Source organism: Salvia miltiorrhiza, chromosome 6, assembly GCF_028751815.1.
Source record: "Salvia miltiorrhiza cultivar Shanhuang (shh) chromosome 6, IMPLAD_Smil_shh, whole genome shotgun sequence".
NCBI classification, from domain to species: Eukaryota; Viridiplantae; Streptophyta; class Magnoliopsida; order Lamiales; family Lamiaceae; genus Salvia; species Salvia miltiorrhiza.
This window is the reverse complement of record NC_080392.1, coordinates 41,017,668-41,037,105: the sequence shown is the minus strand read 5'-3', so window position 1 is coordinate 41,037,105 and position 19,438 is coordinate 41,017,668. Positions and strand designations below refer to the sequence as shown.

Genomic DNA, 19,438 nt, shown 5'->3' with positions numbered 1-19,438 from the left:
ACTGAAAGTTGTAAATAACACAGAGATTTTTACGTGGTTCTGAAAACATTTCCTACATCCACGGTCGGTTGATCAGACCAACAACTTCACTCTGCAAGTGCTTACGGGTGCACTGCAACCCTATCCGTGTGCTTAGCCGGGTGCACACAACCGAATCAACTGAAGATCCAATCTTCAGTACCAACAACTTCACTCTTGTTGGATTCACTACTACAAAAGTTTACATACATAACAGTGCATAGATAACGGTTTTTTTCAAAAACCGTTATGTATGAGCGCACTTTTAGGAATAGATAACGGTTTTGAAAAAATCCGTTATCTATGTACTGTTGTCTATATCCATAGATAACGGTTTTTGAAAAACCGTTATCTTTTCGCGTTATCTATTAGTTGCATACATAACGGTATTACAAAACCGTTAAGCCACCGTTATCTATGACCATCTTTTATAACGGTTTATTCATAACGTTAAAGAACCGTTATGTATAAGAGTCATTTACAACGGTTTTGGAACCGTTATGTTTGAGCGTATCTAAAAACTGTTGTGTATAATTTTTTTTATTAATTTTTTTAAAATTATAGTATTATATTATATTATATTAGATTAAAAAATAACATATAAATTCTTTATCCTAAAATCTGAATTTATTTCTAGATATAGACTTTGAAAAATAAAAAAATCATAACATTTTTTTGTTTTATCATTAAGTAACACTTATATAAAATCTAAATTAGAAATCTAAATACCAAAATTGAATATTAAAACTGAAAAAAAGAAAAAAAAAAGATTTTATTTAGGAAATTTAGAAACTAGAAGCCCTAGTTTTCTTCATCTCTCACATCTAATCTCCCTGCCTCCTCCTGCGTCCTCCCTGTCTCTCTCGACTCTCTCTCTCCCCTCTCGACTCCGCCGCCGGCGCCGCTGCCCCGCGCCGGCCCGTCGCTGCCCACCCTTGTCGCTGCGTCGCGCCGCTGCCGCCCACCCTCGTCTCCCTCTTAATCTCCTTTCTCTCTGACTTAAATGCACGCACACCACACCGCGCCTGAAATCCTAGATCTATAATCTACAGCCACCTCCCTACCGATTCCCGTCGACCGCACGGCGGGAAGGCCGCCGCCTCCGAGCGCAGCCCAAAGCCCCATCTTCTCTCCATACTCCGGCGACAACAGCGGCTCCTTGCCGCCGCCGTGCCCTAGCTTCAATCCGCCGCTGAACTCCCTCTTCCGGCCGCACCACCTGTCCGACCACCACAGCACCAGCCCAGCCGCCTTCGACGCAGCGCAACACCACCGCGACCCACTCCAGAACCGCTGCCCCCCACCATCTCCCGGCATCTACACAAGGCGGCTTTCGTGCGCCACCCATCGTTCCTATCATGAACGCCGAGGAAGAGCCACCAGTCGGCGCGATTTACACCATACCAGCAGCGCCAAACACCTCCTGCCACCGTCTCCCGCCGCCCAGTCACCTTCGCCCTTTTCCTGTCACCACCGTCAGTTTCCAGACACTGCCGCGCGGCCCCAGCTCCAATCTCAACCCCGTTGTCTGCCGGAGTGAGCCCTGCCCTCCTCCACCGTTCAGGGAAGTTTATTTCTTCATTTTTGTGTTGTTCCAATCAGGACTTGATTTTTTGCTAAATTAGGGCTCAAATCTAGAAAGAGGCTTCCCCAAATTGATCTATAAAAGGATTTGAACATATTGACTCTATTAAGTCCAGATTTTTAGATATATTACACTATTAAAGACTAAGAGATGAACTAATTCGATGCTATATGGGATAAATGAAATTTTCTTGCTACAAACACTGGAAAAGTAATAGTGACAGATTCTGTATGTTTATCAATGTGGATTGTTGCTGGTTAATAGTTTAGAAGTATAATCATCTTCCTTATAGGAGATTGTAGTGATTGCTTTTACAGTGTGAAGTTTCTATTGTGAAGGGGATAAAATGTAGTGCATGTAGCAGTTATAACAATAGCTTCCTATTGTTTGAGTCTTGCATTGTTCATTTGATATGGTTTATATGTGATCCTGTATCAGGTTAGTTAGTTCGAGTTGTGAGGGCTGTAGGGATAGTGACATATTTTGCGATGGGATACTTCCTAATGAGGAGCTTTATTAGAAATCTGCATAAGTAATCGAGAAAGAAGTAACAAGTTTGGAGGAATCTCTGATCTTGAACAGGAACTTGGTCAATTGTGTGGTTGACTCGTATACATTTTTTGCCAGACAAAGAAGGTTGATCTTTTTCTTAAAAAAAAGTACTTACTAGTTTATTTGTGCTGGAGGACTCAGTAATGATTTCTTTGAATTTGATTCAACAATGCTTCCTTAAAAAACATCATTTGACTAGCCTTTCTTTTACTACAATATTTACAACAGAAATTGAGTTTGACTACAACACAATATCTAGCAGAATCAGGGAGCTCGCTTTTCTAAATCCTGAGGTATATCATTAGTTTTCACATCTGGTCTTGGTTGTGGTCTTTGTGGACATTTCAGCATTTTAATTGTGAATCCTATGTGGTCCTTGTACATTGCCAATTCTTAACAATTTATTTTTTCAATTGTTAGGTTACAATTGCTCTTGAGAAGCAGGATGTGGACCCAGAGAAGACGGTGCATAATGAGTACAGCTATGCTGGAGGATTAATTGAATATGTGAAGTGGCTTAATACTGATAAGGTATGCTTGATGTTTGTATGGCTTCTCTTTTGTGATTGACTGGCAGTGTAACTACTGCAAAGTTTGATGTACTTGTGATCACTTGAATTTCTCAAGTGTTTCATAACTTTCATTTCATTTCTCACTGAAAATCTTGAAGCTAATTAGCCATATTCAAAAGTGAATCTGAAGGTAGTATTTCAATAATTACTGTATGGTTTAATAACTTTCTGCTATCTATTATTAAGCTTTATCAGTTCATGTAATATGTCTGGTCCAGAAACCTTTGCATGAAGTTGTGGGATTCAGAAAAGAAGTAGAGGGGATATCAATTGATATTGCACTTCAATGGTAAAGAGTTATAAGTTTCCTTTTTCCTATATCTCTTATTCCTTCTTTTGCTTTAACCTTCTTGTGATGCCATGCTAAGTACAAAGAAACAATAATGTCGAGTGAAGAACGATGTGAATTACCTGTCTTTGTTTGGGAAGTTAATTGCGCTTAGTTGATCTTCATACAGGTGTTCGGATTCTTATTCAGATACATTGTTAGGATATGCTAACAGCATTAGAACAGTTGATGGTGGCACCCACATTGATGGTGTCAAAGCTTCATTAACAAGAACCCTCAACAATCTTGCAAAGAAGTCTAAAGTCATTAAGGTATCCTACATCTGTTTTAATATTTTCTGCTGGTTTTATTTTTAATTGATATATCTGCTCTAAAGGCTTGATTTCAATTTACAGGAAAAAGATATTACTTTAAGTGGCGAACATGTAAGAGAGGGGCTGACTTGTGTGAATAGAATTATGCTAAGTAATTGATGTTTCAGTTATTCCCTTCTTCATTCCCTCGGACTATATTCAACCATACGATATATATATAACGTTGTGAGAGAGAGCAGAGTTGAAATATCTCTTTCATATTTCTTTTATTTAAGAAGCTCGGGTTGGCTATGTTTTGCAGGTGAACTCGCTCGTGTTGGTGCAGGGTAATCTTCTTCTCATTTTAACAATATAGATAGAACATTGAGATCTTGAAGATTACTTATGTAACTCACATGTTGCTGGATTTTTTTAATTCTCCAGTTCATTATTGTGATTGAGTTTATCATCTTGGCGGATCAAGTAGATGGGAGTCGATGAGCTATGAGGACTACTACAAACGAGAAGGCTGAAGCAGAGAACGTCGTTTCAAATGTCTAGCAAGTTGCTCGCATTTGTAATATTTTTTAATTAAACATCTAGCTAAATAGAATATATGTGAAGTTTTCATTATATTTGGATGATAATGTATGAATATTTTGGATGATATATAATATTGTTATTGTTGATTTTATCATTTTGTCATTTTATAAAAATTGCAAAATTTTAAAATATACTACAATTATATAAAGTGCAAAAAAACTGTTATAAAAGGTGCAAAAACCGTTATAAGAAGTAAAAAAAACTGTTATAAGGTGCAAAAACCGTTATGTATAAGCATTATAGATAACGGTTTCATACCGTTATGTATAGAAAAAAAAACTGTTAACTATGATAGGAAAAAAAACAAAAAAAATACAAAACATAACGAAAAAATCCTCATACATAACGGTATAAACCGTTATGTATAATCATTATAGATAACGGTTTCATACCGTTATGTATAGAAAAAAAACTGTTAACTATGATAGGAAAAAAAACAAAAAAAATACAAAACATAACGGAAAAATCCTCATACATAACGGTATAAACCGTTATGTATAATCATTATAGATAACGGTTTCATACCGTTATGTATGAGCGTCTCGTACCGTTATCTATTCTCACATACATAACGGTTTTTAAACCGTTGTCTATGATACGTATCATAGATAACACCACTATACACAACAGTTTTTTTGCTCATAGATAACGGATAAAATCCGTTATCTATGAGCGTTTTTCTAGTAGTGATTTCTCACTCCTAGCACGAACTGACACTAGGATCTCACGGAGTCAGAGTACCTTCCTGAACTCCTTTTGAACTCAAACACTCGATTCTATCGGTCGAATGGAGGTTTGAAATCTTGCCAACTAAACTTCAAAGAACAAGTTCTTTGGAGTTAGTTTTGACCTAGGCTCTAGGTAAACAGAGGTTTGCCTAAGGTCTAAGAGAATGTATGTAATCAGCAGTGACTGATTTTTGGCGTTGGTATTCTCTTCTTCGATTCAAGCTTTGGAGAGGTTAAGCTTTGGCTGAGAAACAATTTTGGCAGAGTTTCTGCTTATGTCGTTGAATCGGTGAAGATAGAAGTGATCCTCGAGCGCTATTTATAGGAGATGTCTTGAATAGATCTGTTGGCGGAGAACATCTTCAAGATTTCTTCCGTTGGAGAGCTTTTTGAATTTGGGTTGAGGCTTCAATCTTCGAGGTTCCTTGTTTGGTGAGAACGGCTATGTTGAAGAGCAGGAGATGCGACGTCTCTGATAAAGTAGCGACCAAATAGGAATGACCTCTGCAGAGAATGATGATCATGAGATCTCTGCATTTAATGCGGCTGTACTTTGGAGTACGTGGCTTCCTTTTAACGTTGGAGGTTCAGTCCGAGGAAGAATGTTTAACTGATACTTGACTTTAGTATCAGTCCGCTGAATCCACGTGGCACGCATTAAGTAATCAGTTTCGGACTGATTCTTCAACTAATACTTCAGTTGGCAACTTCACTCTTCAGTTTTCAGTCCTTCGTCCTTCAGTCTTCAGTCTTCAGAACAACAAACTAAACTAGAAAAGAACTCTAACACTTGAGTTCGAACAGTTTTAGTCTATTACAATTAAGGCCTATGGATTTTGGTATCATCAAAACAAGGATTATGATATTCCATTAAGTTCCCAACAATGATTATTGTTGAAACATGCTTAATAAAACCCAGAAAATAAGTGAAAGAATATAGGAGACAGTGGGACTTTCCCAGCCGGCGGCCTCATTTTTCATCAGATACAGGAGGAAGCAACACGACTGTGGGATTTACCCAATCAGCGTCCTCTATTTTCGTCGGACCGCCGGAAATAGGAAGGATATAGGCGACAATGGGATCTTCCTAGTCGACGACCTCTAGTTTAAGCGGACCGCCAGACTTAGGAGGAGGAACAATGAGGTTTCATCCGGGTTGACCCGTACCCATATCCTGACCCGCATGCTAATCCAAACCCACATCCTGACTCAAGTCGTGTAAATGACACTATTCAGTTATACAAATGATGACACTGCTTATAATTGACACTATTCAATTATATAAATGACACTGTAACATTTTAAAATGTTATAGTGTCATTTACAATCTTATAGTATTATTTAAAATATTATAGTGTCATTTACAATCTTATAGTGTCAATTACAGGAAGTGTCATTTATATTTTTTAATAGTGTCAATTATACACAGTATCATTTATAATGTCATAGTGTCATTTATACGCAGTATCATTTGTATAATAGAATAATGTCAATTACAGACAGTGTCATTTGTATAACTGAATAGTGTCATTTACACGATTTGAGTCATGATGCGGGTTTGGATCAAGATGCGGGTCAGGATCTGGATATGGGTCAACTCGGGTGTACCCAAGACCACCTCTAAAGTTAATTAGTTCCCTAAATTTTTGCCAAAAAATGAATGAGACATTTGTAATGGGACGTCTAATTATAGTAATCGAGACATTACTAATGGGACGGATGAAATATTTTTTTTAGTTGCTCATTTTTGTTTTTCATATTCCTTGTAAATTGATTAAGAATGCAAGAATTGGAAATTAGTATTGAGAATCACACAATTTATCCTCACTACAACCTTTCAATATTTTGCATTTAGATATTTCCTCTATTCACGAAGAGTATACAACAATTGCTTTATTTGACGTACATTCCATTTTTATAACATGGTCCCACACTCTCTCCTTATATTTCAACCATACAAATACTTCTTATTTACCAAAACATCACCAATGGCCCACACTTAACCACTCATTTCTAATGGTGGGACTCTTCATCCAATAAATATATATCCACTAACCATTTTATTAAAATTCATGCCACACCCAATATTGTATAGTCTTTATGAACGAAGAGAGTAGCATTTTCTTTTTCTTTTAGTTCTATAAAATATGTGTAATTTGGTAGTAAGTTTTGCACTTATGCCGTCAATGAATTTGATGACTTATATATAACTTTTACAAATAAAAAAGTTGAGTTGAACATAAATAAGTTTTTCATGAATGAGAAGAAAAATGTTAGAGTTGTATACTGCAAAGCATGATTTAGCTAAAGCTACTTGCATACTGGAATACCTTATTTTTCTGTTTGTGAGCATGTTTTGAGTATAAGTGAGAGATTGTTAGAGTTTGTATACTGCAAAGTAGGCTTCATATTTCTCTATTTGTAAGAAAGCATTAATTTGCCATATGATTTTGCTATTTAATTTATTCGTTAAATTATACTGTAAATAGTCCAGTGTTCTACCTTATAGATCATGTGGTGGTCGGCGATTGTAGAAGATCACATGGATAATTTGAGTAGAAAGAAAGAAATAAATAATAGATTTGGGAAATCTATTTGTAAGGACTAAAATATCTAAGTTGTTAATTTAACTTGTCTTAACTAATTATAGATACTTGTGAGATTTCAACATTGAAATGGATTCACAGTGAGATAAAATCTAATTAGCTTACATGATTTAGAACGAGATCTCAAAAATTGTTATTTCTTCATTTATATTAATAATATTGTGCATACGAGATTTTATTATGCACTGCTTTGACTAATCACGGTGAGGAGAAGTGGTGATGGCAGATCAACTCGCCTCCAAACTTGGCTTCTTTAGGTCTCCGCCACCTACTAATACTATCAAGGGCAAATATGTCAATTCCTCTGCATCGCTACCCAAGGAATCGCCGGAGCTCCGACCGCTAAGAATCGCGCCGGAGCTTGACGGAATTCACTGTTTCGAGACGATTGTGCCTTCAAAGTAGTCGTTTTTTTTTCTTTTTCTTTTTCGTATCCTTCAAAGGATTGTTAATATATGGCATTGGTTCAAACTTCAAAGAATTGTGAATTGTTTTGAGTTTGCGTGGAGTTCTTTTTTTTACTTCAGTTTTCGTGTCTTTCACAGAATTCAAGTGGTTAAGAGTTTATTAAGACACTACAACAAAAAACATATGTTGAGACACTTATTTAGAGGCATTTTTTATTAAGTGTCTCTAAATATATGTTTTGAGACAATTGTTGAATACTAGCTAAATGTAGCGACACTTAATATTTTAAATTATAAGTTTCGGTACTTAAAATTTTTTGGGGGAAGAATCGCGCCTTTTTTATTTCCATCCTCATTTTGGCGGACTCCAACCTTAACCCAATTTCACTCCCATATCCCCTTCATTCATTGTTCTCTATCAGTGAAACTTCCACCAATTTTCAATTTCAAACCAGCCAAAATACTCAAAATCTGAAATTCATTGTGCCTCGCCGCTGCACCGTCGTCATCGCCAAGCCGCGGCTGCGCCCGTCGACATTCTGTTCGCTGCTTCAGTCGCCGCTGCACCTTCTGCCCATAACCTAGGCATCGATTTTGCTCGTTGTGCGACGCTGCCACCAGTGTTCTCGCCCCAATTGAAAGCCCCATCGAAGAAGCCTAGGTTTTGAATTGAAGTAGGGAATCAAAATTCTAATTAAGATTCATCTGTTGCTCTCTGCAATTTCAGGTATCCATATAAATTATTTGTTATTTTTCAATCTTAAGTAGGTTATTATGTCTTTGGTATTTTTCAATCTTAGCTTGTAGTTTGCTGGCCAAAAAAAGGGAAGGACTTTACAACAGCCATTTCAATCTCACATAAATCTTTTTCATGGATTGGGGGGGTGGGGTGGGGTAGGGATGCAGGCACTTCCTCTCGCTTGAAATTCCTCTTTTGTTTTTTGGGAGAGATGACGGTTGAATTTCTTTTTACTAAAGCTGAATTGGTTGCCAAACTTGTTTTTGTCCGATTATGATATTTAATTAATTTTTAATCCCGATTCAGGCTTTTTAATCAATGATGTACAATTTTGAACTGATTATTTGTTTGTAGATTTAACTTGTTCATTTCCCCCCTCAATTCTAGGATTTACTTATGATAGCTCAAGCCCATTGTAAAGACTCCACCCCAACTATTATGAAGTATGAATTGAATAAGTACAATTATATAGAAATTGGCTCATGTGAATATTGGGATAGTGACATGGGTTTTTTGGTTGCTTTTGGATTTGGTAACTGACAGGGAAGAATTTCAGTAGCTGGGGATTGGAAATGTCTGGTTTTTGTTTCTGCTTGTGATTGTACCTTGTTTTCTAATGGATGTGGTGCAATGCTTTCTGAGTTTCTAGAGTTGACAAAGTGTGAAAAAGTTAACAACCTTTTTTCGTTTTCTTTTATCCTTTCATATTTAGTTTAAGTATACAAAACATGGACTCTTATGGTGAACTCATCCTTTGGGCTGTGTTTTTATAGTCTTCCGTTCAAAACATGGACTCTTATGGTGAACTTGAGAAGAAGATAGATCAAAACATAGTTGTGAGCTTGCTACATTTGTTAATACACTGGGCGATATTCATTTGTTAATTGGAGAACATGCTGTAAATTTTCAATTAATATTTGTGAAGTAAGAACTCATGGTTGCTTGCAGTTAATTTCTTCTAGCTCCATCTTCTATCATGAGCAGAAAATGGTATTGTTATCAGATCCAACAACTAGTGTTAGCTGCTTACATAATCCTTGCAGTTTGTGGTTAAGTATTACTAGTATTTATATATGTTTTCTTAGTTAAATGATATTTTAGTCATATGTTGATTACTCTCGTGTATATTGTAGTACATATATACATATATACTTTCCTCTTACCTTCACACATATTTTGGCATACTTCTTGAAATATTTTTATTTTTTTAAATTATGTTTTTAATTTGATAAAAGGATAGTTGACTTTTTATCTAGCACTTTATTAAGGGGATGTGTAGAGAATTTTTTATTTATTGAGAGATGATATTTTTATTCTTTTTTTTTGTGTGTAGCATTGATACAGAACGAGTTTCACTTATTTGAATTATATATAAGTTTGAAATATTGGTTTCCAGATTTTCTAATTATTTTCTAATATTGGTACCATACTCATTGTTTCATTCAACCTACCTGTACTTCATCTTCCTTCTGTTTAGTAATCACCCTATTAATACATTGGCTGGATTAGTATGATCTTATAATTTAATGAATTAATTGGCTAATATAATTACCTCAATTTTCATCAAATATGTAAGTTGGCTTATTAAGTTGTTTTTTCTTTATTTCTTAGCTGATGCATTTTTTTAATTGATGCAGTTTCGAGCTTCCTTCAATCCAAGCTTCACTGTGAGTTTTCTATAGATTTGTCGGCTCTTAAATCTTTTAATAAAATGCTCATAGTTTGAGTTATGATATGAGCTTTTTTCATTGTATTTGGATCTGCTATGATTTTATATTCCTCGTTTTTGTTATTATTTGTCTAGTCACATTAATATAGTTCTTTTTTTCTTTTCTTTCTATGTTGATACATGCAGATTATGGCGCCAAACACGAAATCTCATAGAACTCGTGGAAGACATCCAAGGCGTGCACAAAATGACAACCTCGATTCCTTTGATGATTTAACTTATACCCAATTAGGTAAACTTATTTCTTTATTTGTTAATGTTTTCTTATTTTATTTAACGTAGTTGCTTACTAGATCGAAATATGATCTCATTGACGTCTGTAGGCCTAGATCATATTGAAAGACCTGCTAGTGTGCAAGTAAGAAAACCTCGTACTAATAGAGGTTGGCGTCAAATGAGTGAGCAAAACAATGACATCCTTGATTCATTGAATAACTCATCCGAGCGTGAGATAGGTTGAATTAATACTTTTATTTAGTCTTCTTTTGTAATTTTGCTATGTTTATGCCTGTGTTGGATTGATGAATGAATACATTATGGCGATAGTTGTGGAGACTGTTATATATATATTTGTTTCAACGAGTAATGTCTAACTATAACTTATTATTCTATTTTCTCTATTCAGATAGCTTTGGATGAAGATGAAAATTGATGCAGGAACAAGATCAGAGGACCTTCATGGAGGTGTTATTTTTGCATTTTGTTTTCTTATAGAAGATAATAAATTTTGTGACTATTTAATTTTTCTTGTTGATGTTGGACATGAATAATAGGATTTTTCAGTTATATCGAGTTGCCATTTGGATTGTTTAGTTATTGAAATGTGGATGATACTATTTATTGATATATCAAAAGAATATATTATGATTGTATTTGTACAGTAAGTGCTTTTATATTTTAAATTACAGATAATAGTGTCTCTAATTTATTTTGATTGTCAAAATAAGTGTCTCATGTGTTCATCTTAAGACACATATAAGTGTCCTATAATATTAATTTAGAGGCATAAAATAAATTTTGACGGTGCACATTTTGTGTCCCGATACTTAAGCAAAAGACACAAATAAGTGTCCCATAACATTAATTTGGGGACATAAAACGAACTTTAAGATACACATTTTTTGTCCCAATATTTAATCGAAGGACACAAATAAGTGCCCCAATATACAAATAAGTGTCCCAATATTTCTTTTGAAGGCACAAATAAATATCCCTATAAACTTGACAATAGGATTCGAAATATTTTAAAGGACACTTTTATGTGCCTCTACAAATCAATCTCGGGGCATATTAAATTGTCGGGTAATCTATTGATATCGAGGCACATAAAAAGTGCCCCCAACTCTATTGGGACACGATACTTGGAGGCACATGTACTAAGTGCCCCGAAAATAAGAAGTGCCCCAATAGAGCACATATTGGGGCACTTTTTGGTGTCTGGAAAACCATTTTTTGTTGTAGTGAGAGGAAACATAGGGGTAATTAATTTACACCACATGCAATATTAGGTTGAAGGAAAAAGCTGGATGATGCACGTAAGTTTTCTTTATAGCAAAAATATACTCTCTCTGTCTCACAAAAACATGAACAAAGAGAAATGCACGGGTTTTAAGAAATGTTAGTTGAGAGTTAAAGTAAGTGGAAAATGGGTCACACTTTAAAAGGTGTTGTGAGAGGAATGAATTAATTAAGGAAAAGTAGTGGTGGGCCATGATGTACTAAAATGGAAATGTTCATGTTTTTGTAAGACACCACAAAATGGAAAAACGTTCATGTTTTTGTGAGACGGAAGGAGTATATAGATGCACTATATATTAATTATAAATCAGACAATTAATTACATCATCGAAGACCACATGGCAAAAGAACTCCACGAGCGAATTCATGAGCTTCATTATTTAAATATATATTTGAGGCCTTAGTAAATCATATGTTACCGTAGTAACTGTCGCAGCCCGATCCTCGACGCTAGTGATAGCGTGGGCCGAGTATCGATACGACTATTTTAAAAGAATAAAAGACAAGAAGAATAGATCGAAGATCAAGCGGAAGCTCGCATGAAAAAGTGCTAAGGGAATCATCATAAATCAACTTCAGGGGTAAAAACGTCAACATCGTCATAACTCCATAAATATCAGGAATTTCAAGAACAAAAACAAAACGGGTATAGCTCATTTTTCATAAGGAATCATAATATGCAGAGTATCGCAGCAAAAGGCGAATCGATTATATGTATGAAGACACATAACCGAGAGTATATTGTTTGATTTCAAAAGAAAAATAAAATATTCCAATCATCAAGACTTTATCGTCAAAATGGAAATGCGATAAAGTAGATACATTAGATAAACAATTTCCCCACCAGCACCAGACCAATCTCGCTCCTCGCTTAGCCTGCACATTTAGAAATACATGCAGGGCGTGAGTACATAATACTCAGTGGACATACGCCGAAAAACAATAAAAGCTGCTCTTAGAGCTATAGATTGAACTTGCCACATTAAGCAACACACAAGGGTTTAGTTGGAGAAGAACCTGTGCATGCAAATTTGCTAATCGTAACATCACAATAAAGTAACTGCGCAGTTTAAACATTCATTAAGTATGTACCACATCCACTAATCATCATCAAGGTACTGAGAAGTAGGCCTCCCTCTCAAGTACCGTGACCGGCCGACCCGAAGACGGCTCACAGTCACCTCTGTGCACAATATCCCGCTTGTGGCAGGACCGAATTCGTCTCATCAGTAGAGGGTAACACACAAGTCATTATTAACAAAACTCGGCAAGTCAATTAGTTTCAAGCATCATTTTAACTCAATCATGCATCATTGAAAATTTTCATTAAATTGGAATTGAACAGTTAAAACATATTATTCACTTCAATATCGTATAAGAGGCCTACGACACGCAGGGGATCTCTATATACGTAATATAAAAATAATGCCCACCTGAAGTCCTTCGCTCAACCTGGAAAGAAATCAGGCGACTTACTTCTTCGTCTCGCTCGGACCTTCATTTATCATCATCACATCGTCATCGTCATCGAAGGTTCATGTGATAAAACAAACCTTAGTCAGAAACTCAATTTCTAAATCCAATCTCATCTTAACTATAACTTCTCACTCAACGTCTATTTACCCATTAAAACTCAATCCCTAGGTATACTCGGCTTCTAAGGATTCACACGTCCTATTATCGACTTAACTCTCAACTCGGCTCAAACTCATAGCAATCAAGCATATAAACAAGTATAAACACTTAAGCATATGAAAAACACACATAGACAAGTCAAAAACAAGCTTCACTCTGCACTGACTCAAATTTAAAACCTCACCAGACTCTGTAAAGAACTCCCCTGGAGTTGTAACTTATACCAAAAGAAACCTCTTTGAGTCTAGTTTCATTTAAAAAAAAGTAGAATAACAAACTCCAAGTATTTTAGGAGATATGACTGTTTTACCACAGTCTACCATATTCGGCAGTTTTTAGCAACCGAAAAGTTTGATTTTTTAAAAATAGTAAACGTTGTCCAAACGGTCTGAAATTTGGTGAGTACTTATCTAAGACACTTAGGTATCAACCATAAAAATTTGGGTTTCAGAATGCTAAGGAAAAATACTGGAAAAGATGACTCTATTGGATACTCACCGAACAATTCGGCAGAACGTAGCAGCTTTAGTTTTACAATTTATAAAAATCGTAAACGAAGTCCAAATGACTTGAAATTTTACCGGCATATTCAAGACTCTTAAATATGCTCACTGTAAAATTTTCATGGCGTTTGGATATCAAAAACCCCTCGAAAACCGTAGGTCAGTGCGTCCTGAAAAACGACTCCGAAACATACACACAAGCAAACATGCTCAACTTAACATTTCTTTGAAGCAAACTAATCAAAGCTCATTTTAAGCACTTATAGCACTTAAAAACATTCAAGTATAACATAACACTCATAATACTCAATCTCGACTCTTTTTATTTCATCATCAACTCAAATCTCATGGAAACATTTCAACAAACACATCAAACAAATTCTCTTTTTCAATTTCATGCTCGAAATTACTCAAATACTCAAATATGATCTTTTACATCATATAACTCATTATTCACATATTCATTCTCTTTTTATCATGTAAACTAGATTTTAATGAAAATCCATGTATCAACATAAAACTCTTAACAAAACATGGCAAAAGTTCACATAATGATCATAGAGCAATTAGACCTCATTTTATCAAGCATCAATCTCACATCATACAAGAACTCAAAACTCATACAAACTAAACTAAGTTAAAATTTTATTTAGCCTACAATAGACTTAATCAAAAATACAAAGACACTACTATCATGCTTAAAAACACATATCTTAAGCCAAAATCACTTAATAACACATAGATCAAAAAGTCCTAATTTTTATTAAACTAACTCTTTGAAAATTTTATAAACACATATGAATCTTTAATCCATTCCTAGATCTATCATTTTTAACCAATTAATCTCACATATAAACCATCAATTCACAAATTAGAGCATGAAAACACATATCCCTAATTTTGTTAAACTAACTCACATCCAACTCATCAATTGACATCATATACCCAAATTACTCCATCAATCATCATCATATACATCTCATGGACTCATCTACATCATCAATTCATCATTTAACTCATTGACTCAAAAGTTCCCATTTTTGGGTAAACTAAACTCCATCGAACTTTCACATCTCATGGCACATACTTCACAACACACATCAATCATCAACATACCTCATGTAAATCTCATTTTTCATCCCAATTCAAGAAAAGAAAAAGAAAAATTTTTGAAGGGTCGAAGACCCACTTTTCTCGAAAATTTTGGAAATAGGGAGGGGGTGATTTTCTTGCTCCAATCTTTCAAGAATACACAAACAACATCCTTCAAGCAAGATTTATGGAAAAACATGGTCACTTACCCAAGTTTCTTACCAAAGTTCACACTTTCTCACTCTAACTTTGAAGCTCTTCTTCAAGGATTTTCTTGATTACAAGTGGCTAGAATGTGTTTATGGAAGGTTTTAGAGTGGATTGAGGTGTTTGGTAATATCTTTGGAAGCTCCGAAGGTTTTCTATAATGGAGGAAAATGGAGGAAAAGTGAGAGATGAGGGAGAAAGTGGGATGGGCGAAAATGGGGTGAAGGAGAAGTGAGAGAAAATATTTTGAAGATTTGCTTTGATATGGTTGATCTTTGAGAGATTTGCAAATCTTAGGAAATATTTGGCAATTAAAGCATTGATCTCTCTCACTCTAATCTCTACACTTCTCTCTCTAATCTCTACACTCTCAATCTCTACACTCTCAATAATACACTCTCAATCTCTACACTTGGCAATTTGAGGCATTTAAACATATGGTAGGGAAATTAAAATAAAGTGTGAGAAGGGTGATTAATATTAATCACAAAAATTATGGAAATATTACTCATTAATAAAATACCATAGCATAATTATTCATGTGACCAAAATAATAATTATAGCACTAACATTAGTGCACTCACTCAATTATAATATTCCTCTTCGTTGGAAAAATGATTTGAAAATATTATGCTTGGAAAAATTTCCGTAAACCGGCATTGTTTGATTTCTCGTTAAAAATAAACCACACTTGCTTTGGAAACTTAATCATAATTCCAAATGCTAAAGTCTCAAATAAAAATCATAATAACTTGGTCATAAAGTCACAAGTAAAGAAAATCACATAATCAATAAGTCACGTAAATTCACATAACATCACATCAAAGCAATCGGCAAACACAAACAAACTAGACGTCTCTCTTTCTGACCGACTCCTTTCATCAGGGTTCTCACTCTTTCTTCCTCGATTCTATGTCAACTCATTATCCCTATTTTCTTAATGGGTCAGTCAATCTCTGATAACTCGGTATCTGGTGAATCTATTCCCGGTAGTCGGAAATAAAATAAAATCTCAACTCAATTCAATCAGCATCTCTATCTCAGCTCATTTCTCGAATCTCATCACTCTAACTCCATCATTGGTTTATTCACTCGTATCTCTATTTAAAAGACAAACTGTCTTATCTGGTCATAAAAAAAAGTAGTCTCGCATCTCGACATCTCAGTACTCTCAGTAGTGTTAAGACACTATCTCACAACATAGGAAAAGTACGGGGTGTTACATCCTACCCCCCTTAAAAAAAATTTCGTCCCGAAATTTGAGTTATCCACCTTCGGGAAAAAGCTCTGGGTACTTCTCTTTCATCTTCTCTTCAAGTTCCCATGTTGATTCTTCTTGATCGTGATGTCTCCATTGGATTTTCACTAAAGGAATCGACTTGCTCCTCAATTGCTGGATCTTCCGGTCCAGAATAGCATCAGGTCTCTCCTCGTAGCTCAAATCTAGTTCCAGGGACACTTCTTCCTGGTGGATGACGTGCTCTGGGTCAAACACGTACTTTCTCAATTGAGAAACATGGAAAACAGTCATGGACGTTCGCGAAGCTCGGAGGCAACGCTAGTTTATAGGCTACTGGGCCTACTTTCTCTAGTACATCCTAAGGTCCTATATATCTTGGTTTGAACTTTCCTTTATTCAAAAACGATACACTCCCCAAGGTAGGGAGAACTTACAGAAAACGTTGTCTCCAACGTCAAAAAAATTTACCCATATCTAGAAGTTCTTGGAGTTGCAGCTTTAACTCTTGCAACTCTACAGGGGCCATTCTATACAGCACTTTCGACGTCGGCGCGGCGCCAGGCTCTAAATCGATCGTAAACTCAAGCTGTCGATCTGGTGGTAATCCCGGCAAAGTCTCAGGAAAAACGTCTTTGTACTCTCGCACGATTTGCATGTCATCAACGTTTGCAGTGGATTCCTCCCTCTGGTTCAGATATACAACATACGCAGTTGTATCCTTTCTCCGCAAGAGCTTCCTTGCTTGCAGTGCCGAGATAATCGGCGTCTTCTTCCATTTTCCCTCAATTCCAATGAAGGAAGTAGGTTCTTGGCCAGGTGGCTGAAAAGATATCCGTCTCTCCTTGCATTGTATCTTCGCATGGTTCTCCTCTAACCAATCCATTCCCAAAATTATATCCAAGTGCCACATAGGCATCAATCTCAGGTTTCTAGCCTCGAGCTTAATCGATTCTAACTTAAATTCTAAGTTGGGGCACACGTGCGAAACCGTAGTAGTTCTGCCTATGGGTGTGGTTACTCTTAGACGTTGCGGAGCAGGCTCTATATTCAATTCTAAGGTATCGACACAATTATGAGAGATAAAAGAATGCGATGCTCCAGTGTCGAACAAGATTACTATAGGTACGCCTTTCAACTCGCCTTCCTCGATTCTTGTTCGGTGTTTTCTGCTCAAGTGCGAACATTTTCTGGTGATGCGGTTGATTCGCCTGCGGGGCTGGTGGTTGCCTTCTCGACTGACGTGGTCGATAAGCTGGCTGTTGTCGCTGTGGTGGAGGTAGCGGTAAGATTCCCTTCATTGCTTTGAGTTGCGGTCGAAAGTGACTCGGTCGTCCTCCGCTTCCACTTTGCTGACGATTCGGACACTGGTTCGAGTAGTGCCCGACCCTTCCGCAGGTGTAACATGTATTCCGTCTCATCTTACACTCTCCCAATTGTAGTTTATTGCACTTCGGCAAGGCGGTATCCCTCGCGGTCCTTGAGGAACTACTGCTGGGGCAGTTGGGCCAACATAAGGCCGTTTGTCTCGGTTCTGATATTGCGGTGGCGCATTCTGACTCTGCCACGGCTTCTTGGGACCTTGGCTTCGGTCGTCCCATTATCTCTTGCCCTTTTGGCCTTGTCCAGCAAAAGGCTGATTTCCCGTTTGAAAATTCGGGTTTGATTGTGGCATCGAAGTTTGAGTCGGTCTCTCTGGCTGCATTTCCAGTTCCATACCTAATGCTCGGTTCATAGCCTCAACATAAGTTAGCGCACTCTGACTCGCTAAAACGACTCGTATCTCTTGCCTTAGTCCGGAGCAAAACAGTTCTGACATCTTTTCATCTGTATCTACTCGATATGGAGCATATCGAGCCAAATCGCAAACTGTCGATCATACACAACTACGTCTTTATTGCTTTATCTCATATTAACAACTTTATTTCTTTCTTCAATCGGTTTCTCTTTCTCGGCAATAGTCTAAGGGAACATATATCAACCTTAGAACTAATTCTTATAACTCAATATCAAAGACATCGGTTTCTCAATATCTACTCGATATGGAGCATATCGAGCCAAATCGCAAACTGTCGATCATACACAACTACGTCTTTATTGCTTTATCTCATATTAACAACTTTATTTCTTTCTTCAATCGGTTTCTCTTTCTCGGCAATAGTCTAAGGGAACATATATCAACCTTAGAACTAATTCTTATAACTCAATATCAAAGACATCGTTCATGTCTATCATCACAACATCAAATCAAAGCTCTACTCAAGCATAGAGACTCTCTGGTCATCGTCATATAGATATATAAGAAAATTTTCTCTTTCGAGAACTCTAACTAATTGCGGGGTATAAAGAAAATAAAACATCCCCTAATACTACGACGATGCTACATCTATACTAGTCATCATCTCAGTCTGCTATCGTGGAAAACATTATCTGCTCTAACTTGTCATCTCGATCTCCTTGAATCTGCTATTGTCTATTCTGGCTTAGCATCACTTCTTCTCATCCTCGGAATGGTTAGCTTTCTGCATAAATGGCTAATAAAAGAAAATCCATGGTCGAAAAGTTGTGCTCGTCCCGTAATAATTGTATCCTACGACTGCTCCCATAAATCGTCTTTCTACGAATCATCATTCTTGCTATGCTATCCTAGTTACCTAGTCATCCCTAACTCTTGTCAGGTGTGGTAGGGAATAGGATATGATGAATAAAAGTGTCTTATCTTTGTACAAGACGAGCTCAAGAAATGGAATGATTCCATAACAGCCAGTGTCGTCTCGAGGATAATGAAGAAGTTACAATCAAGGTAAGATCAAAAGCTAGAACAGAAACTAGAATAAAAACTGAGATATGATATGATGGGAGTAAATCAATACTGGAAGTAGAAACAATCCACTAAGTGGAAAATGAATGAATTGTCCACTGTCAAAGCAAGGGGTAAGGATTTCCAACATAAACGGCTTAGGCTCAAACACAGTGGATCTGGAAAAATTTCTCAATCGTAAATAGCTCAGCTCCTGCATGAGTTCAAATGGATGCAGAATAATTGAAATATGACCAAACGGAAAAGGGACTCAGTAAGTCTACTCTCACGACTACTCTAGCGACAATAAACGCGGTCTCGGTAA

The 19,438-nt window shown here is 36.4% G+C and overlaps 1 protein-coding gene and 1 long non-coding RNA gene across 4 annotated transcripts; one reads left to right on the top strand and one right to left on the bottom strand.

Annotated features, from left to right (window-relative positions):
• Positions 1 to 300: 300 nt before the first annotated feature.
• Positions 301 to 4,001, top strand: LOC130989572 (DNA gyrase subunit B, chloroplastic/mitochondrial-like). Of its 3 annotated transcripts, none has more exons than XM_057913544.1 (7): positions 301 to 2,448; positions 2,576 to 2,686; positions 2,946 to 3,016; positions 3,186 to 3,327; positions 3,412 to 3,441; positions 3,632 to 3,656; positions 3,754 to 4,001. In XM_057913544.1, the coding sequence occupies exons 1-7, from the start codon at positions 2,299 to 2,301 to the stop codon at positions 3,768 to 3,770; spliced, it is 546 nt and encodes a 181-aa protein (XP_057769527.1). In that variant the 5' UTR covers positions 301 to 2,298; the 3' UTR covers positions 3,771 to 4,001. The 3 variants fall into 3 exon arrangements, 1 of the variants encoding a protein (XP_057769527.1); XR_009090696.1 differs by having other exon boundaries at positions 320 to 2,448; positions 3,412 to 3,539; XR_009090695.1 differs by having other exon boundaries at positions 321 to 2,448; positions 3,412 to 3,656.
• Positions 4,002 to 12,273: 8,272 nt separating this feature from the next.
• Positions 12,274 to 15,338, bottom strand: LOC130989571 (uncharacterized). Its single transcript, XR_009090694.1, has 3 exons — positions 15,079 to 15,338; positions 13,073 to 13,134; positions 12,274 to 12,515 (listed from the first exon to the last, which is right to left on the bottom strand). It is a non-coding gene; the product is annotated as an uncharacterized LOC130989571 (long non-coding RNA).
• Between the last annotated feature and the right edge of the window lie 4,100 nt (positions 15,339 to 19,438).